Here is a 26302-nt window from a genome sequence, read left to right on the forward strand (position 1 = left end):
AAGCTTGTGCCGCACCACTGAGACACCCAAATGGGACAGGAGGTGCCAAGGAAGACAAGATGCAGGGGTCTGCACCCGACACCAGGCTCTCCATGCGTAAGACAGATCTCGGCACAGTATGGTGCTACCTCCAACCTGAGCCAGCTGGGAAGGCGAGGGTGCACCGGCCCAGGCTGCCAAAGCCCACGGCCCAATGCCTGCAGACAGAACCTGCATCCTATAGGGCTGGACCCCCAGAGCAGCACCCGCACAGAGCCCACGGCTCATGCCAGCAAGGACTGGCGTAGGCCTGGGAAACTGCACGCCTTCAGACAAACCCTCAGAGTGTAAGGACACAGATTCAGTAGAGAGAGATGCATACACGTCCTGACACCTTCGTCACGGCTCTCTGTACAACCACTTGCTTCTGCTGCAGCTGAGCCGAAGCCCTGGGAGGTTTCTACAGAGTCCTCCACGTATTTTATACTTCTTTACGCCACAATTTGCAAAATAAGCTGAATAGGATTCTGGGGGCAGAAATTCATCCACACACAATAATGCAAATGTCTCATTTCTCAACTCTGCATCTGACGGGGGAAAATTACAGAGAGCGGGATCACTTGGAGAGAAAAGACCTGTCATTCTCAGATTCCACCAATAGACCAAGACTACAAAGGCTCAAGGGAAGCCCTCCGCACCTTTCCAGGAATGGTCGGAACAAAGCAGCGCGCTGCCTGAGCGTGCACACAAAGGAAGCCTGGGATTTTTAGGGTTATTTGCGGAGCATAATTAGTAGTAACAGGACAAAACTAAGGAACAAGCGCACAAAGCCCTGGGGGAAGAAGAGTTCATTAGGGTGGGCTGGGAGGGACGAAGGCCAATTACTTCCGGGCTGGATAAAGCACCAGGAGAATGTGCTGCATGGGAGCTGGCCCTGGGGAGGGACCCCACCTCCAGAGCCTGTGGCCGGCACAAGCCGCCCACAGCTGCAAGCCCCACCAGCTTAGGGGCCACAGAGCACGTGACCACAGGAAGCCTTATCATAGAAAGTCAGAGCTCACAAGTAAATACGACCAGGAGAAACCCTCAATGGCAGCACTGAATTATTCATGGTGGCTTTCCATCTCGGGTGGGACCACAGGTGGCTTTTATTTTATTTTGCTTATTGGTATTTTCTATATTGAACATGTACTACTTTGATACAAGGTATGCTTACAACATAAGATTCTACATTCAGTGTGATTAGAACCGAGTGATCCGCTTAGCCAGTGCGTGTGGGAAGTGGAGAGAAGACGTCAGTGGAGAGGGCCCAGGGACACTCGTCCACTCACCTCTCCTGCTCACGGTGCACTTCTCTTGGAGCAGCCTTTGTGTCCTCACGGACCAGACTGACAGCAAGGACTGCTTGGGCTCCAGGCTGTCTTCCCAGGGCCGCTTCCCCACTGTGAGCAGCCCGACTGGACTGTCCTGGAAGGGCAACCATGGCCGGGCCCTGTCTGCATGGGCTAGGAGCACCCCGGCACCCAAGGAGACATGGGGATGCAGAGTGCATCAGGACAGCCAAGGGAGCTCCCACCTCGGAATCAGAGCCACAGCAGACCCGTAGAGCAATCTGCCCCTGAGCTGACCAGGCAGCACTTGTTTCCCATACACAGGCATGCTCCATGTTCGTGCACGATACTCCAGGCGCACACGTGCACTCCACACCCACCACACACCGCAGGGAAAGGCCTTCCTTAGGGCGGCTCCTGAGCCAGGTTCAGAGACCTGCAGGCCACAGCATGGAAGAGCCTTTGAGCCATCCTTGGGCCATCCCCTGCCTACCACCATCCCCTCAGCAGCTCACTGAGGACCCTGCACACTGCGCACCTAGGTTCTGCACACCTGGGCGCTGACACCTGGGCTCTGCACACCTGGGCTCTGCGCACCTGGGTGCTGACACCTGGGCTCTGCGCACCTGAGTGCTGATACCTGGGCTCTGCGCACCTGGGTGCTGACACCTGGACTCTGTGCACCTGGGTGCTGACACCTGGGCTCTGTGTACTTGGGCGCTGACACCTGGGCTCTGCACACCTGGGCTCTGTGCACCTGGGCTCTGTGCACTTGGGCTCTGTGCACCTGGGCTCTGTGCACCTGGGCTCTGCACACCTGGGCTCTGTGCACCTGGGCTCTGTGCACCTGGGCTCTGCACACTGGGGCTTTGCACACCTGGGTGCTGACACCTGGGCTCTGCATACCTGGGCTCTGTGCACCTGGGCTATGCACACTGTGCCTCTGCACACCTGGGTGCTGACACCTGGGCTCTGCACACCTGGGCTCTGCGCACCTGGGCTCTGCGCACCTGGGCTCTGTGCACCTGGGCTCTGCACACCTGGGCTCTGCGCACCTGGGCTCTGCGCACCTGGGCTCTGTGCACCTGGGCTCTGCACACCTGGGCTCTGTGCACTTGGGCTCTGTGCACCTGGGCTCTGCACACTGGGGCTTTGCACACCTGGGCTCTGCATACCTGGGCTCTGTGCATCTGGACTCTACACACCTGGGCTCTGTGCACCTGGGCTCTGTGCACTTGGGCTCTGTGCACCTGGGTGCTGACACCTGGGCTCTGAATACTTGGGCTCTGTGCACCTGAGTGCTAATACCTGGGCTCTGCACACCTGGGCTCTGCACACGTGGGCACTGTGCACCTAGGCTCTGTGCGCTTGGGTGCTGACACCTAGGCTCTGCACACCTGGGCTCTGTGCACCTGAGTGCTAATACCTGGACTCTGCACATATGGGCTCTGTACACCTGGGCTCTGAGCACTTGGGTGCTGACACCTAGGCTCTGCACACCTGGGTATTGACACCTGGGCTCTGCACACCTGGGCTCTGTGCACCTGGGATCTGCACACCTGGGCGTTGACACAAGGGCTCTGCACACCTGGTTATTGACACCTGAGCTCTGCACACCTGGTTATTGACACCTGGGCGCTGCACACCTGGGTGCTGACACCTGGGCTCTGCACACCTAGGTGCCGACACCTGGGCTCTGCATACCTGGGCGCTGCACACCTGGGCTCTGCGCACCTGGGCTCTGCGCACCTGGGCTCTGTGCACCTGGGCTCTGCACACCTGGGCTCTGTGCACTTGGGCTCTGTGCACCTGGGCTCTGCACACTGGGGCTTTGCACACCTGGGCTCTGCATACCTGGGCTCTGTGCATCTGGACTCTACACACCTGGGCTCTGTGCACCTGGGCTCTGTGCACTTGGGCTCTGTGCACCTGGGTGCTGACACCTGGGCTCTGAATACTTGGGCTCTGTGCACCTGAGTGCTAATACCTGGGCTCTGCACACCTGGGCTCTGCACACGTGGGCACTGTGCACCTAGGCTCTGTGCGCTTGGGTGCTGACACCTAGGCTCTGCACACCTGGGCTCTGTGCACCTGAGTGCTAATACCTGGACTCTGCACATATGGGCTCTGTACACCTGGGCTCTGAGCACTTGGGTGCTGACACCTAGGCTCTGCACACCTGGGTATTGACACCTGGGCTCTGCACACCTGGGCTCTGTGCACCTGGGATCTGCACACCTGGGCGTTGACACAAGGGCTCTGCACACCTGGTTATTGACACCTGAGCTCTGCACACCTGGTTATTGACACCTGGGCGCTGCACACCTGGGTGCTGACACCTGGGCTCTGCACACCTAGGTGCCGACACCTGGGCTCTGCATACCTGGGCGCTGCACACCTGGGCTCTGTGCACTTGGGCTCTTTGCACCTGAGCACTAATACCTGGGCTCTGCACACGTGGGCACTGTGCACCTGGGCTCTGTGCACTTGGGTGCTGACACCTAGGCTCTGCACACCTGGGTATTGACACCTGGGCTCTGAACACCTGGACATCGAGCACCTGGGTTATGCACACTTGGGCACTGACACCTGGGCTCTGCGCACCTGGGTGTTGACGCAAGGGCTCTGCAAACTGGGGCTCTGCACACCTGGATGCTATGCAACAAGGCTCTGCACACCTGGGCTCTATGCACCTGGACTCTGCACACCGAGGACCTGGACTCTGCACACCGGGGCTATGCACACTTGGATGCTGCACATCTGGGCTATGTACACTCAGACGCTGTGCACCGGGACTCTACACACTGGGGCTCTGCACATCTGGGCTCTATTCACTGAGGCTCTGCACACTGGGGCTATGCACACTGGGACTATGCACACCTGGGCTATGCACACTGGGGTTATGCACACCTGGGCTCTGCACAGCTGGGCTCTACACACCTAGACTCTGCACATGTGGGCTATGCACATTTGGATGTTGCACACCTGGGCTCTACACACTGGGCTATGCACAGCTGGGCTCTACACACCTGGACTCATGCACACCTGGGCTCTACACACCTGGGCTCTACATAACTGGGCTCTGCACCCTGGGGCTCTGCACACATGGGCTCTACACACCTGGGCTCTGCACACCTGGGCTCTGCACCCTGGGGCTCTGCACATCTGGGCGCTGCACACCTGGGCTCTGCACATCTGGGCGCTGCACACCTGGGCTCTGCGCACCTGGGCTCTGTGCACCTGGGATCTGCGCACCTGGGATCTATGCACCTGGGCTCTGCACCCTGGGGCTCTGCACACCGGGGCTCTGCACACCTGGGCTCTGCACACATGGGGCTCTGCACACCTGGGCTCTGCACACCTGGGCTTTGCACACCTGGGCTCCGCACACTGAGGCTCTGTAAACCTGGGCTCTGCAAACTAAGGCTATGCACACTGGGGGTATGCACATGGGGCTCTGCACACTGAGGCTCTGTACACCTGGGCTCTGCACACTGAGGCTCTGAACACCTGGGCTCTGCACACCTGGGCTCTGCACACTGAGGCTCTGCACACCTGGGCTCTGCACACTGAGGCTCTGTACACTGAGGCTCTGCACACCAGCTCTGCACACCGGGGCTCTGCCTACACAGGTGCTGCTAGTGGAGTGGCATCTCCCCATCTAAGCACCAGGCACCACATTAGTGAACTAACAGAGCCACTCTGGGGTGGATGGTGCCCCCAATTTCACAGATGTTTTCTCAAAAAGAAACTTAAGAGCATAGACTCATTTTAACTGATATAAGTCTTCACTTATTCTTCTGAGTCTAGAGGACAGCTGCCCACCTCCCTGGACCTGCCACCCTGTCCTCCACTCTGGTCTGGTCTCACCCTTAGCATGAGCACCCTCTGGCTGTATTCTGTCATCTTCAGTGGCCCCTGTGGGTCTCAGGGGCTTCAGTAAGCACTGCTCTCTCTCACTCTGGTGTCTGGGTGTGAGCCCACCAAGGGTGGGCCACCAGGGAGCTGGGATTGGGTCCTGCTGCCAAGGGCTCCCTGGGCCAGGATGTGAGCGCTGTGTTCTCTTCTCTCGACCCTGGGAGGTGGCTGGAAGGGGCACCATCCTGCCTTGCTCCTCTGCAGTTAGCAGGTACCTAGAGGTGAGGACTTGACTGTTCAACACAGTGACCTGCAGCCGGACGTGCTGACGTACCTAAGATGGAGGCCACTGAGTCCCTTTTACTAAACAACGGTCTCCTTAAGGGCTTTGTTGGCTTCTACTGATGATCAGATTGAAATCAGGAAAGAGTGTAAAGCAGGAGACCCAGGAGGGAGACATGACTTTGGAAGCACTCTCACCCAGACAGGCATTTCAAGGTGGGTTTCTGTACTATCTCGATGCTTTGATTGGAGGTGGAAGAAGGACACCTGTGATAGTCCCAGCTACTCCTGGGGGCCTGGTTAGCCCAGCAAAACCCCTCCAGCCAGGCTGCCACCCACAGGACAGACCACCAGGAACTCGACTCTAGCCCCCACAGCTCAAGGGCTGCCCCGAAGCCAGGGCTGCCTCCCAAGGTCACGGGTCCTCGCCACTGCTGCAAGCCAAGCCAGTCTTGGTGGCCCCCCATGGCACAACTGTCAGATTCAGGCAATTTTAAATAGCCAACTCAGAGCAGCCTGCGCCTGATGTAGGACAAGACAATGGGCAGCCATTCTCCACATAGGCTTCTGCCACCTTCCTCACACTCTTTTTGCTCAAGAGGTAATGAATGGTCATCATGTGTGGCCACTGTCACAGTCCCTGGCCACATCGACGGCACACCGCGTCTGCCGACTGCTTCCTGCCCACTGGGCACTGCTCTGGGTGCTACAGTCCTGTGGGGCAGGGTCTAAGAGTTCTAAAGGGCCCCCAGACCAGCTCCTCCCATGTCAACATCTAGTTCAACTTGCCAATGCACCCTGAGGGCTGGGGGTCGGGGGGCTTCGGGCAGGTTTTTATCAGCACCCTGCGGGGCCCAGGGTGCTGTAGGTTACACAGAGCAAGCAGAAGGACTGGCTGCTGCTCACCGGGTCTGCTCAGCCCAATGCCAGTGGAAAGTCACTTTAAACAGGAAAGCCCAGGGGCTGGGCCAGGGTCCCCACTCCAGGCTTGACAGATGGGGATGGTCTGGGAGAGGAGGGGGCAGGCTTTCTAAGTGCGGAGCTGGGAACAAAGGCTCAGGAGGCAGAGGGCACACGGGCATTTCAGGCTGGAAGGAGCCGGCTGGGACACAAAAGGTATTCAGTCCTTCCATTCTGCCACTGCTTGATGAAGCCAAAGGGCAGGCCGTGGGGGGTGCCGAGGCAGCTGCTTCTGTGTTTCGGGAACTGCACATCATTTTGGGGCCCAATTACCCTATCTAAGGCTGCCTGAGTGACGATCTGACTGTGCAAGGCATGAGTGCACCCTGAGGGCTGGGGGTCTGGGGACTTCGGGCAGGTCCCTTTAATCCTGTCTCAGGCAGGTGACCCTGACCCTGGGGGGCACGGGGCTCTGAGCTCAGGGCCCACCAGTTTCTAAACATCTGTCCTCTGCCCCAGAGGGGCAGGCGCTTCACCTCCAGGAGGACTTCACCTCCAACTCCAGCCAGCGGGCTGCATTTCCAGAGGGAAGGTCCGTGGGGGGAACCCGGGAGGCAGGCGGGGGGGGGGGGCGCTTCCACACTCGGCAACACAACGCCAGCTCTGCCTGCTGTCTCACTGGCAGCCCACGAGCTGTGCAGACGCACAGAGCCTGAAAACACCCGTGTCCAACCAGGAGTGGCAAAGCCTGGGCAGCATGGTGCGCGCCATGACGACCCCCCGAGGCAGCACTCAAGTCAGCGAGGAGATGGACGCTTCGAAAGCAACCAATGTTTCTCTCACATGCCAAACGTGGGGCCGACTGACTCTCTGTATTTTTATTGCTGTTGAATCTGGTGGAGGAAAGAAAGCCATGGGGGTGGGTGCATAACCCTGAAACCACACACCAGGTCCAACTTCCACCGTAGGCTTTTTGTTTGAGAAGCAAGTCTGCATTTTATTTCCTCCCACTTAAAAACATCTTTTAAAAAATATTTTTGTGTGTGTGGTGCTGGGGATCACCTAGAGCTTGTGCATGCTTGGCAAGGGTTCTATCACAGAGCTGCACCCCTAGTCCCCAAGCATCTTGATGTCTGGCTTATGTGTCTCTGAAGCCAACAAAGGGGTAATTTGGGGGGGCTCCTTTATGTAAATTTATTCTTCTGCTTCACTGTCTTTGCAAAAATGGGGGAAATGCTGTGATGCTTAATCACAGAACAGACCCACTTTCCTCCTGCAATCAGAGGACCCAAGCCTGGCTCTGCGCTGGTGTGACGACATCCTGGGTGCAACTTGCAAAGCTCCATCTGATTTGCTGCAAAGTGTCACAAAGTTGATCCAAGGTTAGGCCTGTTTCAAACCTGTATTCCTCAGTCAGTTTTCAAATACTTACCTTTATTTGCTCACATAACCCTAATGACCACATCAATTGTGCACACACACACACACACACACTCATCAGACAGTTAATTTTGTTGGTTGTATTATTTTCTGCCTGTTATCCCTGCCAGTCTAGTCAGAGCTCCTCTGCAGGAGCACCCGGCCGGTGCTGAGGGGAGTGCCGGCTGCCTCACACGCCTGGCTCCCACATCTTCCCGGAGCCCAAGGCTCGATGAAGAGTCACACCAGGAACAACCACTCTTACAACAGTGAGCAGTGGAGCAAAGGGACCACTCCAGAGCTGCTGCAGGGAGCAAGGCAGGTCCTCAGACACCGCTGGGACCGTGAGGCCCACAGATGGCCCCACCCAGCGCCCAGGAGGTCATGGCCTGCTCTCGCTCCACCGCCTGCCTTAGCCCTGCCCAATCTTCTTTCTCTCCTCTTGAACAGAAGCCTCAGCCTCGGGAACACTTCTCCCCCGCCCTCCTCCCACTGTTCTGGACCTCCACCTGCTCCAAGGCCCCTGCCTGGCCACCCTGGGTTCCCCAGGCATCACCGCGGTGCCACCTGGCCTCTGTCACACAAATGTGGGCTGGTCTTATGTAAGGCCAGGCTCAACCAGACCCTGTTGGTTAAACGTGTCCTTTCGTCATCACCCTAGGGACATGTACAAAGACCTGAATGGTGTGACTGTGTACAACCAGAGACATGAAAAATTGTGCTCTGTGTGTGCAATATGAGTGCAAATGCATTCTGCTGTCAAGTATAACAGATTAGAATAAAAAAATAGGAATTTTTAAAAAAGACAATGTAAATGAAGGGCAAAATGGTGATAGATTGGGAAAGAGAAAAAAAGTAAAAATAAACATTGATTAAAAAAAAAAAAGTGCTCCTTTGCTCCACTTCTGGGCTCTGCAGTCCTGAGGGCCCTAGGCGGTCTGGGATCTGAGACCTCCACCCGCAGGGGCAACCCACATGAGCAGGGTCCCGGGCAGAAACAGCCCTGTGCAGCTGCCTGCTGGCTGGGAGGAGAGCAGCTCCCAGAGCTGAGGGCTGAGGGAAATGCCAACCCTAAGGCCTCCAGCCAGGGCAAAAGCAGGGCTGCCAGGTGCCTCCTGCCTGGGAGGAGCGTGGCCAAGGCACGGGGCCCTCCCCCGCTGGAGCTACCGCAGGGTCCTCCTCCTCTGGGCCTTTGTGAGCTTCTCCGCAGACACCTGGAAGTGCCTCCCGGTTCCACTGTGCCTCGGCTCTCCGGGGCTGCCTTCCTCGTGGGTTTGCACCTACGGCCGGGGCTCCTCACCCTTCCACCTGCAGTGTCCCACCTCTTCTCCTGCCCACGCATGTCGGGGTCCAGAGCAGGGCCGGGCTGTTGCCAGAAGTCTGCTGTGTCCCACAGCGGACCCCCATCATAGCACACCTTCTCCCGCCCCTGGGCCAAGGAGAGGCTTGCTTCCCTACAGGGGGCCTGAGCTCCTTGGCCCAAGGAGCGGGCAGCTGCTCCAGACACCAGTGGGTTCCCGGCTGCAGCTGCCTGCACGAGGCTGTCACCTGCAGGAGATTTGGGCCCTTGGCGCTGCACCCCACACGGGAAGCTCTTCACCTGGGGGAGTTTGCTGGCCCTGGACAAAGGCACCCAAGGAGCCCCAGCTTGGCCAGGCTCCTGGCCCTGGGGAAGGCCCAACAGGGGCAGCTGCAGGAGGAACCCAAGAGCCAGAGCCATGCCTGGGTTCAGGGTGCTCCTGGGCCCTGTTCCCCCTCAGGACCCTTCCCCACCTGCCCAGCATCTGGTTTTAAGCCCATTTAACCCACTTTTCCTCGTCCCTTTGCTCCCCCTCCCACCCTGCTGCACTCCAGGCAGCTGGGCCCTCAGGACCCACACGCGTCAGGAATCTCTCGGCACTCTGGCCGTGGACCCTCACCTTGGCTTGCCCTTGGATGGGGCTGAGGTAGATCCTTCAGATAACAGGAGGAACTGTCTTCCAGGAGGCTATGTCATGTAGGACACAAATCTGAGAGGGATTTTGCCCACAGCCAATTGCAGGACACTCACTTGCATGGGCTTTCTCTGACCACCACACAGAAAGTGCCTAGGATTCTGCAAGAGTCTAGGGGTGAATCAGCCCAGTGGAGGGTCAGCTGGGAGTGTTGGGTCAGCAGCAGGTGGAGGGTTAGCTGGGGGTAGAGGGTCAGCCTGGGTGAAAGATCAGACTGGGTAGAAGGTCATCCTGAGATGGGTCAGCTTAGGTGGAAAGTCAGCCTAGGTGGAAAGTCAGCCTGGGTGGAGGGTCAGTTTGGATGAAGGGTCAGCCTGAGTGGAGGGTCAGTCTGGATGGAGGGTCAGTCTGGGTGGAGGGTCAGTCTGGGTGGAGGGTCAGTCTGGGTGGAGGGTCAGTCTGGGTGGAGGGTCAATCTGGGTGGAGGGTCAGTCTGGGTGGAGGGTCAATCTGGGTGGAGGGTCAGCCCAGATGGAGGATCAGTCAGGTGGAGGGTCAGCCCAGATGGAGGATCAGTCAGGTGGAGGGTCAGCCCAGGTGAGGGTCAGCCTGGTGGAAGGGCAGCCTGAGGTGGGCCAGCCTAGGGGCAGGTCTCCCCTGCTCTCCAGCGTGCACTTCGTTTGCATCTCACTGTGGAGGCCTCTCTCCCTGCATCAGGGCCTGGGGAGAGGGAGCCCCACCTGCACAGAACAGGCAGGAACCAACCCTGGAAGGGAGGCAGCCAGGAGTCCGGCACTAGGTGCGCCAAGCCCGGCCCTCAATCTGCCACAGGAAAGACATTTACCAAGAGAAAAGCACAGCAACGGGAGGCAGTCAGAGATGGTGGGAGGAGGTCTGCTGAGGTCCCCGCAGGCCACAGGAGAGGAGGCCCCAGGAGAGGAAGCCCCAGGGAACACCGCAGACAGCACACATTTTCCGCGTACCACACTGTCCTCAGCTCCATGGCCCAGTAGGGTCCTCCCCAGGAGGCCACTCATGGGCCCTGTACAACTGCAGGGTCCCTGGACTGCAGCTACGGTTCTCCTGTGGCTCTGCAGGATGTCTACACCATGGCCACCTAGTACCTGGCCGATGCTCCTGCCCATGGCCTGCCTTTCATCCATGGATGTTCTGCTCACCACTGCTCTGCCCTGCGGCCAGCCCAGCATCCAGGAGCTGGTCCCACAGTGGTCCCCCCCCCCACCGGAGACTCAGGCCACTTGCTATGCTTCTCCTAGCCATATCCAACTTCCTCATCTCCAAGAAACCATACAAAGAGGAGACGGGGGTCCCCAGGTCCCAGTCTCACGGGGCCTCACATCAAAGGCAGAGTCAGTGTGGAGCACCGTGCAGGCCCCACCACCTGGAATACAGCTTGGACCTGCTCCTTGAGGCCACAGCTCTCTGCTCCCTTGGGAAGCAGGTGGCCGCCAGGAGAAACGTGGTGACCTCAGTGGGTTTGCAGTGGTTGAGGGTAGTGGGCCGCTGAAGGGCAGAACCCTAGAGGGCCTGCAGGGTGGCCTGCTGAGCAGCTGCTGTCCAGTTGGCAAGAGGGCAGTGCACTGTCTTCCTGCAGTGTGGAGTACCACCCCATGGCCTTTCCCTAGGTGCCACCCACACTGCTGGGCTTGGTGCTGACCTCACACCTCTTCCTCTGAGCACCGAGCCTCTCCCACCCCTGGGCCACTGGCAAGCCAAGGGAGGTGGCTGGGGATGTGGCCTCCCATGAAGGAGAGGCTCTTCCCTGAAGGAGCCTCCCAGGAATCATGACTTCAGAAACACCCAGCTCTGCTGATCAACCATGAAAACAGTCACCACAGGGAGCATCACAGGGACAGGAGCACTGTGTCCAGGCCTCCGGTTGCAGAGTGTTAGGTGCTCCAGCCTCTCATTGCCAAAGCCCTCACCGAGTGGGCTGACTTCACTGTTCCTGTCTGTTCCCAGGAGGGGCCCGCTGCACTGGGCAGGCCACCTGCTTTCCTGCGTGCTTCAGTATTTCCTGAGCAGTTGCTCCAGACCTCAGTGATCTCAAGGATCCATTTCCACTCCCGGGAGTTTTCTGAAGAATGCAGGAGCCGTGCTGCATGGCCAGATGCAAAGCATGACCGCATACTCGAGTGTTTCGGGTCACAGGAGGAATGTACTACAGTGAACATCTTCCAGGGCCCCGCTCTGGCTACAGTCAGAAGGCACTAGGAGATTCACCTGAGCTTACAGAAACCCTCTGACCCTTTGAAGCTGAACATGTGAGCAAACACAGACAGATTCTTTGGATGTTGGGGACAAAATTGCTTCTTTCCCCTCAGCAAGGCCAGAGCTGGCAACTGTTCCTTGCCCAGTCACATTACTGCCTCAAAAGGCAGGGAATTCGCACCAACTAAGCAATGACTTAGCATTTGCTGGATTTGCAGCGTGGCACAGGAACATTTCAGGCAGCATGGGCCTGGGAAGAGCAGAAAGAGCTTCCCTCCAGGACCTGGCACACCTGAGGGGACAAGACTCACTCTTGCAAACCACCAGTATTGGGAAAGAGGAGCAAACTCTGCCTGCAGACCATCTGCTAGCTGTGCAAAGGTGGAACCAGAGAAAATTCCCACTCTCAGGCCTGACTACATTGAAATAACCTTCCCCTTTCAAAGCAGGAGAGATTTCACTTCTTGAATATCTGCCAAAAATAAAGACCTATATTATTTCAACCTGAAAGTGTAAAGTAAAGCCAGGACAACTGAAACAGAAAAGGCTTCTGAGAAACTTGCGGTGGGATCCAGGGAACCTTGGAAAAGCTCACTGTTTCTCATCCTATGCTCTTGCCTTCTCTGTGACTACTGATCTCACCAACTGGGGGAGATTAAGCTCACCTAGAAAAAGGAGGGTCTCTTAACCCACAAGAGCACATGCTCCCTGTGACCTGTTCTTGCCTGAGAGAACTCCACTCCCCGCGGCAGAGGTGAGCAGTCAGGGTGCATCAGGACCTGGCCCATCAGCACTGGCCCAACAGCGTCCCAAGCAGCAGCCACCTGGCACACTGTCGTCACATTCATAATCACTTGCTAATGGGAGCAGCGGCAACCTAGACGTGCACTTAGTGCCTGTTTACAGGCGGTCCCTGCAGCCCAGCGCGGGCTCTCCTCTGGGTTTGGTTCCAAAGGCTTCCAAATACACAAGGAAACCTGCTGGGTATTGTGAAATGAACCATCAAAAGAGAACTTGCCGAAGATTCTGCAGGAGTCTCTGCCCTCGTGTCGGGGAGGGAGAGTGGGCAGGCAGAATACTAAACTTGCTGCTCAGAGATGATCAAAGCCTCAAAGAAATGGATGCAGCATTCAAAGAGACTCAGAGAGGAAAGGAGAGGATGTCTTCTAATCACCTAACAACTTATTTTTGGCACAGTTTTTACCCAATCACCTTCCATAGAAATAGGACACCGACATGGAGGAGGTGCATGAGGGCTGGCCCCACAAGGCAGTCCCTGGTGCCCACAGCATACCTGTGAGGCTGTGCATATGTGCACCCACACGCAGGCATGGCACGCCAACGTGAAAAAAATAGAAATAAATGAAATTTGCTTTTTAGATAATGAAGTATAAGTTTAATCCAAACACATCATATTCAACTCATTTAGAAGAAGAAAAAACAGTTACTAAAACATCGGGAGGAAGTTTGGTGGAAGAATCCCAATGAAAAATATCCTTCAAAATACATTTCAGTTATCCTGAAGTCAATATGCCAATTTTTAAAAATATGAGCAAATTAAACTTTGCCAGATTATCTGATGGGATTGGTAGTTTGGAAAAGCATCAAAAGTGAGAGTCTACCAAAGGGACGGAAAAAGATCTGGTTTCCAATAAGAACATCACCCACCGAACACACGTAAGCCGAGAGCTCTGTCAGGCCTGACTCTGTGCAGGGTCCCCTCTGGAGCAGGAGGGGAAACGCACAGATGTTTGACTTAGAATCGAACAGCTCAAGCCATGGATTGCTCTGGAACCGTGCTGAGGAGAGCCAGATGATGTCTCAGGGCCCTCACACTCCACAGCCACCCAAAGCCCCGACCCCCAGGCACACAGGGCAGACCACCCATGCTGTGGCACAGGGGCCTGGGGGACAGATGCTTTCCCAGGGTCACGGGGTCCCAGCTCCTGGTGTGAACTCTCAGTGACACTGGACTCTCCTACTGGCTCCAAGGGAGGAGCAGCGCCACCAGAATTCCCCAGTGCTGCCCTAGAACACCACCCGGGCTCCTCCAGAGCCTCTGCACCTTCCTGACCTCACCACGGTCCCTTGCCCTGGCATCCTGCCTTGCCAGGTCGCCACCTCTGGCCTGACTCACAACACTCTGTTTTGGAAACTGTAGAAGAACAGCCTCCTGCCTCCTACCCCACTGTCCAACGCCCCGGGGATCAGTCAGGGAGTCACCAGTTCTGTCTGAAGTCTCACGCTGGTCCCAGAACCAGCCAACCCAGACATTTGGTACCTCTAAAGTAATACACCATGCAACAAGCTCCTTCCCTGAGGTTTACTGTTTTATGTTTGTAATATATTAAAAAAGGACTTTTCAGAATATTTTTAATGTTGAGGAGCATCTCAGTGGCAGGTATGGTCATCCCAGAGAGATGTGTACACATCAGTGAATTCACATCTGCTCCGCCTGCCCACGTGGCTACTCGACCTGTAACCATGTCCACCGAGGCCTCCCTAGCTCCTGACACAAAGCTGACCGGCCATCCCCATCCTCTAGGAGGACACAGCCCTGGTAGCCCAGCGCTGGGCAGCCTCCCACGACATGGCCCTCTGTGGGAGCAGCCCGCTCACTGCGGGAGCTCTGACAGGCACTTGTTTTCAGAGTCAAGCCAACAGAAAATCTTAACCATCATTTCATTTCCAAACTTTCCCAGATCATATTTTCAAAGGGAATGTTTTTTCCCTGTCTTTTCTCCTTTTTATTAATCTGGATTGAAGAAAAGCACACATTTAATTTATTGTCTGGATTACAGATTCTTATTAAACAAACCAGAGCTCATTATAAAATCAATATCAACTTAACCACCATGCCCCCAGGAGGGACACAAAAAGGTCACTCTAAGAAATTCAAACAATTTTCCTGCTGGAAGGGCATGATTTTAATTACAGATACTATTAATTAGAGCTGTCATTGGGAAGATTTTTTTTTCTGTTAATTATCACACACTCATTCCTAAGTATGCATTTCAACCTGCATCTTTGTAAAAATCGGTCATTTCGGCATGCAAGTCTAACCTTTCCATTCTATCAATATTTTATATTTGAATTTCAAAGTCTATCAAAGGATGCCATGCTTTCTAGAAATCCACGCCTGTGTGATCTCCATCTCACACGTGGCGCAGGACTAGTGTGATGATTTATTTATGTCCTGACAGACGTGGCCTCAAGACCTAGCACCCATATTGATGGTCCTGCTCAAGAGAATTTCTGGGTAAATTCTTACTAGTTTATGTGACATTTTTTTCAGGCTGCTTCTTCAAACGTGATTTTCCTTTGGCTTTGAAGCAGAGCTACACCCTGCCTGAAATACCATCCTCAATACTTTTGAAGTTGCCATTCCTTTATGAGAAAAAGATGGTCCTGACCAGACGTGTGACCCCTCCAGGAAACCAGAGGCGTTCTCCACTCAATGACGAGGCTGAGGGTTTGAAATGGGAGGAAGAGCTATCTCCTGGTCTCTCTTAAGCACAGAGGCTTTATAAATCCACTCCAGCTCCTGACATGGGGCAGACAGGGCAGTCCAGAGAGCCAGGACCAGCCAGCTCAGGCCAGCCTGTGGGCATACTCCTGGGCACACAGGCGCTTCCTGGGAAGAGCCCAAGAGTCCGCCTGGGCAACTCTGACCTGTAACATGGGCCTTACATTGCAAGAGCCACAAGATATTGACAAGACAGTGCATGTCATGGTCATGTGACTGCAGAGGACCAAAGGTCCAGTCCAATGGAGAGGGTCTTACAGAGAGTGCTCACTGAACTTTGAAAACAGAGTGCAAATGAATTATTTTATTTTCCCAAACATGAATGTATACTTGGATTTAAATGATATTTTTATAGTAAAGAAATCAAATGCCTTGATTTGTATATATTCTGGGATTGATTACTATTAAAACTGAAGTCATATTTTCATTATAGAATGTCATTAAACATGAAATGTATGCCACATAACCCCCCAAATTCTTGGATTCTGTTCCTGCCGGTCGAGTCTGGTCCTGCCCGCCCACTGCTGGCTCCAGGTGTGTCCGCCCTAGCACAGAGCTGCCCCTGCCAAAGGGGAACAGAGGCTAAGCCCCATTTGTCAGCATTAGAGTTCACTTCATCTGAATAATAGCAAAGGGTGGCATCAGATCAGGTCAAAGGATCTTTCCACATAAGACCCAAGGAAGTCGATGATTTAAGAGCCATCTTCAAACATCTACACAACCAATTCATCTTGCGAGTCTGGCATGTTTCATTAAGAGTGGCTAAACTAAGAAAGATAACAGATAATACATGATTCATGGATTGTACTTTTCCACATTTCTAATTAGTAACCCACTTTCAGTGCTAACAGAGAGACCCAAGAACAGTGTAAGAGTAATATAAAGCCATAAAACTGTGGTTGCAAGGTATTTACATGAATGCTAATGAGAAGCTTCAGACTGTCTTCATGAAGGAATCCAAACTCTGAACAAGTGCACAAGAGCTAGGAATCTGGAGGCACCAGAGACGAGCCAAAAGTCCGCCTGTTCGGTTGGTAAGTTCCACAGAGCATTTTAAAAGGAGTCTCTTTTTACCTGGTAGGCGGCAGTGGCATCTGCACAGGGGTCACCCCCCAGTCCTGACAGCTTCTCCTTCAGCTTGCTGCGGGAGCTGTGGCGGAGGCAGTAGATGAGGCTGGAAGCCAGGAGCACCCCCATGATGCAGGCGACAGAGAGGAAGGTCAGCAGGATGAACTTGGTCGAGTCTTCCTGCTGTCCCTGATGAGGCAGAAGCGTGAGTCTGCTTTTCTGTGTGACAAGGAGAGAGGGACCTGTCAGTACTGTGCATGACCTGCTAGCAGACCAGCCTCTGTCTGCAATTGCGATGGGCCAAGCCCCACTTGAGACACAGCACTGGCTACCCCAGCAAGAGGGCTGTGCAGGGGCACCTGGGGCCAGCGACACCCGCACCCACCCTGCAGTGTGCTCAGGACAAGAGAGCACATCCTCTCCTCCCTCTTACTTCACCATGTGAGGTGTCTGGCAGCTATTTTGCTTCCTTAGGTACATGAAGTGTGCATTGCTCCTGTACCAGGGGTTCTCCCAGGCAGGTACAGCAAGTGCTGGAGAACCCAGTGCCTGCCTGGGCTTCCTCCTCCTCTCCTCCCTCCTTAACTCAAGGAGGCTCTGCATCGGGATGTGGCCCCATTAGCCTCGGATGGCAGTCACTAGTCCCCTCCACCCACCGGGTCACGATCACTGGCATCTGCTGGCCCCGGCTGAGGCCCTAAGAGTGGACGGGAACGGGTGGTCTGCTCCAGCCGTGAGAAAGTTAAGGCCTCTGGACCCCTCCGGAGTCTCCTCGTCTCACGGAGGGGTGCAAAACATAAGGAAATTCTTTTGTTGCATGTCACTGGTTTCCACGGGCAGAGAGCCGCACGGTGCCCCTCATTAGCTTCATTAGAAGGTGTATTAGCGACAATTAAAAACACCGCAGGAAAATGGAAGGGCCGCGGGCAAATCGCCCACGACTCCCGGCCAACAACCCCCCACAATTACTGGGAAATGAATGGAAAAGCACGCCCCTGCCTCAGTCCTGGTTGCTACAAGATGAGAACAATTAGCGAACTCCTTTCCACCACCTAATTTCGCGTGGTAACAAAATGGATTTTTCCCCATGAATGCCTGGCCGGCCTATTCATTATCTCTCTTCTATTAGTAATTTTCTGCTCCGCATTCAGCCTCCCAACTCTCCATTTCCTCCTGTCTCCGAGTGTACACAGTGCCTCTTATGTCAGGCCGGGCCCATTTTTATCTTGTAATCATAAAGGCCACCAAAGCAATTATCGCCAGTCTTGACTGGAAAAGCTGGTCATTAATTAGCCTCCTTTTGCCTTCGGTGCGCGGATTAGCGGGCGCCGGGACTGAGTTAATGGAAACGCGGGTTAAATGAGAAAAGACGCCCGGATTTTCCTGCCTGGATGCGCGGCCCGGGAGGACGGCGAGGTCCGTAGCGGCGGGAGTGGACTGCGGGAGGGGCCCGAGCGCGCGGGGACCCCGCGGGAACCAGGCGCGCCGCGCACTGGGGCCGCGCGGAGGGCGCCAAGCCCCCTCCCCTCCCCTCCCCTCCCGCCCGCGCTCGGGCTCACTGCCCCGGCGGGAAGGAGCCCCCAGAGCCCCCGCCCCGCCCCAGGCAGCGCAGCCCCCGCCCCGCCGCGCGCCAGCCACCCAACCAGCCCTAGGGGCCCGGCGCGCGCGCACGGGGGAGCGGGGAGCGGGGCGCGCGCTCTCCCGCGGGCCGGGGTCTCCGCGGCCCCGCGAGTCCGCCCTTCGCGCGGTTCGATGACGGTCGTCGCGAGGGGCTCCCGCCACCACCCGAGCCCTCCCTGGCCAGTCAACTGGGGTCCCGCGGGACGGGGGACGCGCCTCGACTCCGGCCAGGTCCGCTCTGTCCCTCGCAGCCTGAGTCCCCCCCTCGAGCCGGGACGGGGGCCGACGCCCGCCGCAGGGCTCGTGGCGGCCTCCTAGGCTGGGAAGGCCCGCGCGTGAGTGTGCTACCCAGAGCCCGCTCTGGGGCCGGGAGGCGCCTCGCCCGGCAGACTCCGTTGGGACAACAAAGCAGCCGTATCGCGGGGGAGGCGGTCCCCGCGCCTGGCCCGCCCGACGGCCACCGAAAGTACCTCTCCCCGCCTGGACGCAAGTGACGCCCAGCGAGGCGCAGCGTCCGGGTCGGACTCCCGCCCAGACGTCGGAAAACCCGCCCGTCCACGTGGCCCGCCGCGCCCGGGAACAGGGACTTCCCGAATCTTCCAGCCGGCGACAAGAAGTACACACGCGCAGTGACCGGCCAGACTCCAAGTGGACCGGCAGTGCCACGGCACGTGGCGGACGCGTTGGTACACTAGCGACCCGAGGCCCCACTAGCGCCTCGCAGAGCCGGGAACCCGCCTGGGCGGCGGGCACCCGGACACCGCCTGCAGCGAGTCAGGGCACACACGCTGCCGGGTTGTCCTCGACCGGTGAGAGGCGGCGAACGCGCAGGAGCTTCCAGGGGAGACAGGTGGCGATGCCCAGGCCAACCGCTCGGGCCAGGAGGGCCCGCAGGAGGGGAAATCACCGGGGACCTCCCCAGGCTCTTCCCAGGGAGCCCACGCTCACTCCTCTCCTGAAACGACCGCTCAGCCCACACAGGAAGAAAAATGGGGGGCGTGCCCCACTGCCCCTCACTCAGCTCACCGGGATTTACTCAAAGGTCAAAGAAAAATGTCAAGGAGAGAGGCTGCCCAGAGTGTGTCGTCCTTCCTCCCTGGGCCCCAGCTGGGTCCCGGGTGCCCTCAGAGAAGGGAAGGGGGGACCCCCATACCCTTGAGTCCGTCACTCCAGCTCCCTTCTGCTCCGGCCTGAGCTGCCCCTAAGAAGAGGCGACTGTGGTCCCCAGGCTGGACGCAGGCCGCCCCTCTCCTCCCCAGTCCATCTGTGAAGCCCTTTCTGCAGGTGAGGTGGGGCGCCTGGGATGAGGTGAGGAGGGTTTGAATCAGACAGCTCTGGGCAGGGCAGACTCTGACTTTGAGGTCTCAGGCCCTTGGGGTCTTTAATTTTCTGAAAACCTTTGCTTCCCAATGGCCCCTGGACTCCTCTGGGGGAACCCAAAAGGCACTCCTGGGGCTCCTCACCTCTGTAAGTTCCATCTGCCCTACTTAGTGTTGGCAGGAGGCGATGCTGGAGAACACTGGCTGCCAGTCAGGCCTTAAGAATCCCGGAAAGAACGAACATATACTGAAGCCCTTCTGGGCAAAGTGATTGCATTTAAATAACTTTACAATTACTTCACTTGCTTTCTTTTTTGTGGAGTTAAAAGTCAAAAGGCCTGTTAACTAGGTGACTTGTGAGAAAAGCGAATGGGCTGGTAGCTGTATGAGAAGCTTGTGCTCAGAGCTGACCCAGGCCGGGCTCCTTGTACCTCAGTGCCCCCCTCCTGTTGGCAATTTTGTGTGGATGGCAGGCGCTTTCCTAGGTCTGGGTCCGGAAGAGAGCCCAGACTAATTAGAAGCATCTTATCAGTCTTGAATTGAAACTGAAAGAAAATGATGTTTAAATATTTATGACTTTGACATTTACAGTCAGACATTTTTTTAAAAGCAGAACACCTCCTTCTGTACCCCGCTGGCTTTACTGAAAGTTTGGAGCAGTGAGGAGGAGGAGGATGGAGAAAGAAAGGAGCAGGCCTCAGAAGCAGGTCGCACAAGGGGCACTGCCATCTCTGCCTCCAGGAGGTGGGAGGCCACTTATCAGTGCTTGGGCAGTGAGTTCTCTGATACAGGACTTTTACATTTTTAAATAGTCAGGAACAGTCAGGTCAACTTTGCATCCGTTTACATGCTTCTTGACACTTTTTCCCAATCATCTCCACCTGCAACTCTCAAATTCAGAATGCACGGTATTACAAAAGTTGTGATTGAAAGAAAGTGGAATCACAGCTGAGTTGTTGGAACTGCTCTTAGAAATGAGAATCTGCAGACATTGTCCTCACTTGATCTAAACGGTGCTCATAAGACGGGGTGCTGGGACTTCCCTCACACACTTTTCTGAGGCAGTTATGGCAAAATGTCTTCAGAACTTTTTTTTTAAGTTGTCCATGTGGTAAGCTTAAAAGGAAAAAAGAAAGGAAGAGTCTATATCCATTATACCCAGACTCAATTGTGAAAGCCAACACTATGACAAAAATAGAGGATTTTATGGTCACAAAATGTATTTTTCTAAGTCTGTGTAATGTAACCAGTTCATAAGAGCAGCCAGAATCAGTTACTAAGTTATAATTTTAAAAATGTTTGTACAAAAAAAAAAAAAACAAGCTATAGACACAAGCAGTCACTTCCATCAATAAACTTCTAATGTTGTTGATGCATTTATTTGTATCATTTCCAAGGAATTTGATTCCACCCCCAGCCTGTGTTTGCACTTTTTTTTTTTTAAAGAGCAGCAAAAACCTTTATTAGAAATGATATGAAAAGAGGGAAATGCCCCCTCCCTTTCCTCTGGGCATTCAGAGGTGAGGATGGGTGTTTCTATAATCACAAAGGACTTTCCCCCTACAAAATCCAGAAATTAGTTTTAGAGACTGTTAATGATTCACTCTAACAAGTTTGCCTACAGTTATCTAGATGTTCATTATTTGGAATTTTCATTCTAAATATACTAACGTATTTACTAAAATTAGTAGCTATCACTTGAGAGCTGGTCCTAATTTTTAGCTATTTTCAGGCCAGGACAAGTGAGCAAACTTAAAGATCTGGGGGACAGGTGTCTTAAAATATTTTAAAAGTATTTTTTAAAGCTGTTAACTGAACTATTTTTAATTTGGAATTTGCCACAGAATTCTAATAAATGAGAGAAGCCAGGCGGAAATAATCATGTATTAATTCTCTGCATTACAAAATCTTTTCAGAAGCTATTATCAGAGCAAGAGGCATTGCGTCTGAATCCGGGGTGGTGAAGTCCTTTGTGCTACTGAAAGCTATTGTTCGTCTGTGCAGATGAAATTGTACTTGCAAATCTGCCATTCAAGTAGCCAGGGGGGGGGGGGCATATGGGCGAAGAAAAGAATCTCCAAGAAATAATTATTCTTAACTTTAGTGAAAATAAGTTGGGATATGCTGTTTTAAAATAGGCTTTTGTTGAGGTTTTTCAGGCATATGCATGAAAGTGAGTGCTCAAAAGATAAATAGCTTATTTTCCATCTTTAATCAGTCCTAAAATTTGTTTTTAGAAAAACAACTTTTAAGATATCAGCGAAGATTTACGATTCTGATGTTTACAGAGAGGAAAAACACCCATTGTGAGTTTTTAGCAGGGCTTGATAACCACAGATTGTCTTGGGTGGAGCAGAGCACGACCAACCAGCTGAGAACCGGCCGAAATGGATGGGCCCCCAAAAGAAAGCCTCTCCCCACCCATCTTTCAGATTCACGGGCGGCATTTTTATCACTTGAGAGCACGGACTCGCGGGCGCGGCCATCTCGCTCGCGCACCAGGCCCTGTTTTTTGGCGTGCCTGTTTGGTGGCCTTGGCCTGGTGTGGTCCGCGCGCCCTTCACGTGCAGGTGTCTGCTAGGATCACGCCTAGGTCTGGGAAAAGGAGGACCTCACCCGCGCGGTCCCCAGCAAGAACTAAACCCGCTTCGGGATTGGGATTTCTTGCTGCACTTCCTTTACGAAGGCCGGGAAATCCTAATCTGAAGACTGGCCTAGAGTCGCAGCTCAGGACCCCGCTGTGGCCCGAGCCCAGAACGGGTCTGGGGAAGCGCGCTGCCGGTTTCCAGTCCCCTCCCCCACCGCGGGAGGCGGACTTCGACCGGCCTCCGGCTTTCTTACCCCGGCTTCCCCGGCCCTTCCCCCTCACTAATTTACAAGATCCCCATAGAGGTCGGAAAGATCAGACCACAGCGCCGGACACAAAGGGTCGAGGGTTCCTGGGAGCCGCGGGTATTCACAGCCGTGAGAGGGGTCCCGGCGCTGCCCGAGGTCCCCTTCCCTGCGGGGACAATGCCGCGGCCCAGCCTCCCTGGGCACAAAGCGCGCCGGCCGCGAGAGAGGGATTAATGTCCCCAACGACGCCCGCGTCCATCCAAGAATCTCTGGAGTTCCACAGCTCACACCTCAGCCTGCACTACCGCACCGCCGCCGCGGCCCTCTCGGGAGCCGAGAAGGGTGTGCTTGGCTGGGGGCGGGTGGGCACTCCATCCTACGTGGGTGGAAAGAGTTTCCATCTCCCTCCTCCGCACAACCTTCCCGTCCTCGCACGTTCGGTGGCGCCCTAAGATCTGGGACTCGGGACGCTGGGAAGGGCTAGTCTGAGAGCACTTGACACGCCGCGAGGTTCACTCCAGCGGTGAGGCTCCCGGTACCCGGGGGAACCCGAGGTGGCCCACGGTCTGCGGACTTCCGGTCGGTAATTAACCCAGAGCAGAGGTGTGCGCAGGGTTGGGGACTAGGGGCAAGACCAGGGACAGCAGAGTTACGGTGCAACCCTGGGCTCCTGGGGACCCTCCGCGCCGAGTTGGCCGTCCTGCCCTCAGGGCTGCCAGGAGCGCACAGCGGGGTCTACCGGTACAGGGCACTGGCGACGGTGACAGCGACTCCTCCGCCCCCAGCCGTCCTGCCTGAAGCGCTGAGGGCTCAGCATAACGGGGACGCAAAAGTGTGGGAGACCCTCGCTCTAAAAGTGCCACCGAGATTTTAACCCCTAGATTGTGTCTGCTCGGCTGCCAGGGTCTTCTCTAACCACCAAGCCGCCGGCGTTCTGAACCACACTGGCGTGAGGGAGAAGGAAAACGAGCCCCCGGTTTAAACAGCTCCGAGCCAGAAGTTTCTCTCCCTGGCGGGCGCGCGGCCGCCTCTCCTGGGGCAGGAGGAGAAGCGCAGGTTCCCCTGGGGGAGGAGAGTGGTTCCTCCGCCGTGATGCTCCGCCGGGCTGGCGGCCAGAGGACCCTCCACTCTCACCGACCGCCCAACCCGCCTCTTGAACGCCCCTCGGCGGAGGCCCGCTCGGCCCCCTCACTCTTCGCCCGCTGGGAAGCATGCTCCTGAACTTGGGTGAGGGAGGCCAAGAATGAGCCGGGAGGGAAATGCCCCAAGAAGCCTCCTCTCTAAACTGGCTGCTCATTCTGTGCTCCGTCCATCCTCCTTTCCCACACGCCTCCCCACCTCCACACCCGCACCACCCCTTATTCCCGTCGCCTTTTCCTGGAGGACCTGAACTGCCGGGAGTGGCCAGATAAGCGAAAGACCGAGGAGAGCTCTCAGAGAGAAGTCTGGCAGGCCATGGTCCCCGCCTCCAGGGCAGTCTCCGTGAGGCGCAGGCCTGGGACAGCTGCCACCCCCTCCCGATCTGTGCGCTCAGGGAGACCTGCTTTCGCGTGCTCCCCTCAGATAGACTCTCTAGACTCATTTGGGGATGACCCCGGACTTGGATCTATCCCGCCGACCCAGCTCTGGCAGATGTCCTGCGGCAAGTCAGTTACCCCTGGACTGGGCAGGGCGCCCTGTACCCATCCAAGTCCCTCAAGAGCACCCTCCACCCTTTCAGGGCTCAGTTTCGGTGCTCTACCATCTTCACGCCTGAGGATGCCCTGGGGTATGTGTGGGGTGTCCCTCCTCTATCCCTCCTCCACTGCAGCTCCTCTCCGGGCCCCCCAGGGTCCACCCGACCGTCCCACCCATTGCCCGAGCTGGATCCGGGTGTCCCAGGTTACCTGCAGCTAGGCGGGCTCCAGGCGCGGGAGCCGCAGGAGGTGGGGATGTGCGCCTGGCCGAGCGGCCTCGGAGCGCAGCGGCCGCTGGCGACCGCGGCGCCATCATCACTGTCAGCTGCTTCCCTGCGCTGGAGCCACAAACAAGAGGGGCCATTCTGCTTCTGACCACAAACTTCTCGGGCGGCCGGTGGAGACAAAGGTGCCGCGAGTCGCGGCTCCAGCGGCGGCAGCGGCAATCGCTTGGAGCCCGCGGGCGCACGCATTTCTGCGCTGCTTCTCCGCCAGGTTCGGCGTGCTCCGCCCCGGCCCGGCCCCCGGGCTAGGCGCGCGGGACCCGGACGTCGCGCCAGTGGGCGCAAGGCCGGGTTCAGGACGGTCCCCGCAGGGCGGCCGGCGGCGCGCGCAGCTCAAACCAGCGCGTCCGCCGCGCCCCGCCTTATATCCGGCCCGGCGCGCACCCGGCCGGCGGCGGCGCGGCTCGCGGCCCAGCCACCGGTTGCTATAGCGATGCCCCCCCCCACGTGTTGCTGACAGCAATTGGCTAAGGGGCCGCGGCTCTCCATACACCCTCTCCCGCCCGAGACTATGAATGGACATTAGCTTTGTCAGTCATTGGTACAGCGCCGCAGTCGGGCCTTCGCTGGTTCTTTCTTTGGGTCTTTCTTTCATCGTTGAGTCGCACTTCAACCTGAGCAAGTTCAGGGTAGCATTGGGGGTGGGGCTGAGGCGGGGGAGAGGGGCCTCCACAAGAAAAGTCAACTCGCATGGCCCTACTGTGACCTTTGCCTGTGGAAGGAGAGGGGAGGTCTAAACTCTTTGCAAGAGAAAAAATCATGGTAAATCATTCTTTCTAATTAGTTATTCCAATTTTGCCTTTTAACTCCCTTTCAAAATTGAGACATGCCAATTATGCAGGAAAGCCCCTCTCCCCCAGTTTAGGTGTAACTCTCTAGATTTTAGATGTCAGGTGCGCTGTAGAAAGCTCACGAAGGGATCTGAGACTCCAGGGGAACTGAGGGCCACCAGCCCCAAACGCTGGACAGAGACCGTGTGAAACCCAGAAATCAGAACTGCGTCCTAACCTCCTTCTCCGCACCCCGGTCAATGGCCCAACCTGGACTACCGCCCCACGTCCACAGGGCTCCCAGTCGCTGGATCCTAACCAAGTTCTGACCCCCTAGCGCCGGCCGGGGACACGAGCGGTCTTGGGAGCTGCCCCCAGCACTATAATCGCCGCCCAAGGCCCCTTCGCCAAAGCGTCGCGTTCCCCTGGCCCTTCCCTCCCCCACCCCTGACCTCCCTCTCCAAGCCCTGGACCCAGCCACAGGTTGAGTACCCCTGGTGCGCGGCGCCCCCGCGGAGCGGCGGAGAGCGGGAGAGCTGAAACCCAACATCTGTGCGTACAATGCGCTCTCCGAGGCCCACAGCTGCAGAAACAAGGGGAAGAAAGGAAGGAGCGGGGGAGCAGATCCTGTCACACGCAGATGACAGTCTGCGGAGGGCTCTTTAGTTTCTCCTTTTCTGGAAACCCCGGAGCCCCCCTCCCCGTTCCCTCTCCCGCCGCCTCCCCATTGTTCCCGGCGCTCCGGACAGCTGGAGACGACGGCCGGCACCACCCCGCGCCCCTCCCGCCGCACACCCGGCCAACTCCGGGGCCCCCACCCCGGGCAGGGTCGGGCGGGGCTTCCACCGCCTCACCTCCCCCCTTCCACTGCCCCAGACCCGCCCGCGCCCAGGGCCTGGCCTTCTCTCTCCTGGAAACCGAGTTCCATCCAGCCGAGGAGCCAGCCGGGGCAGGGTTCCCAGTGAGGAGTCGTCGAGTCCAGTCCTGCCAAGTGCATGCCTCTCTGTAACGCGTCCCAAGGACTCGGCTTCCTCTGGCTGCAGGCCTAAGCAGAGTTCTACTTTTATTTTTGTATTTACAGGGACTGGGAGTGCACGCCTCGCAGAGTTCCAGGGCACGAGGTGGCGGCCCAACCTGCTACAGTCCCTGTAGGCCTTAGTGGGCCAAAGGACGTCCGGTGGCCTGCAGGAGGTTGGGTAGGGGTGGAGATGCAGCCAGGGGAAAATGAGTTTCCACAGAGGCCAAAACGAGAGAAGCTTCTCTCAGTCC

General features: G+C 56.4%; 1 protein-coding gene across 1 annotated transcript in view; it reads right to left on the bottom strand.

The window, feature by feature from the left end:
- The window catches only part of PTPRN2 (protein tyrosine phosphatase receptor type N2), a 944635-nt gene that overhangs the window by 71282 nt on the left and 847051 nt on the right, over positions 1 to 26302 (bottom strand). Inside the window, exon 13 of the mRNA XM_081285260.1 lies at positions 16536 to 16748. Coding sequence (XP_081141386.1) covers positions 16536 to 16748 — 213 coding nt within the window. The remainder of the gene's footprint in view (positions 1 to 16535; positions 16749 to 26302) is intronic.

The sequence above is a fragment of the Spermophilus citellus genome (genome assembly GCF_964194105.1).
Source record: "Spermophilus citellus genome assembly, chromosome: 3".
Classification (NCBI taxonomy): Eukaryota; Metazoa; Chordata; class Mammalia; order Rodentia; family Sciuridae; genus Spermophilus; species Spermophilus citellus.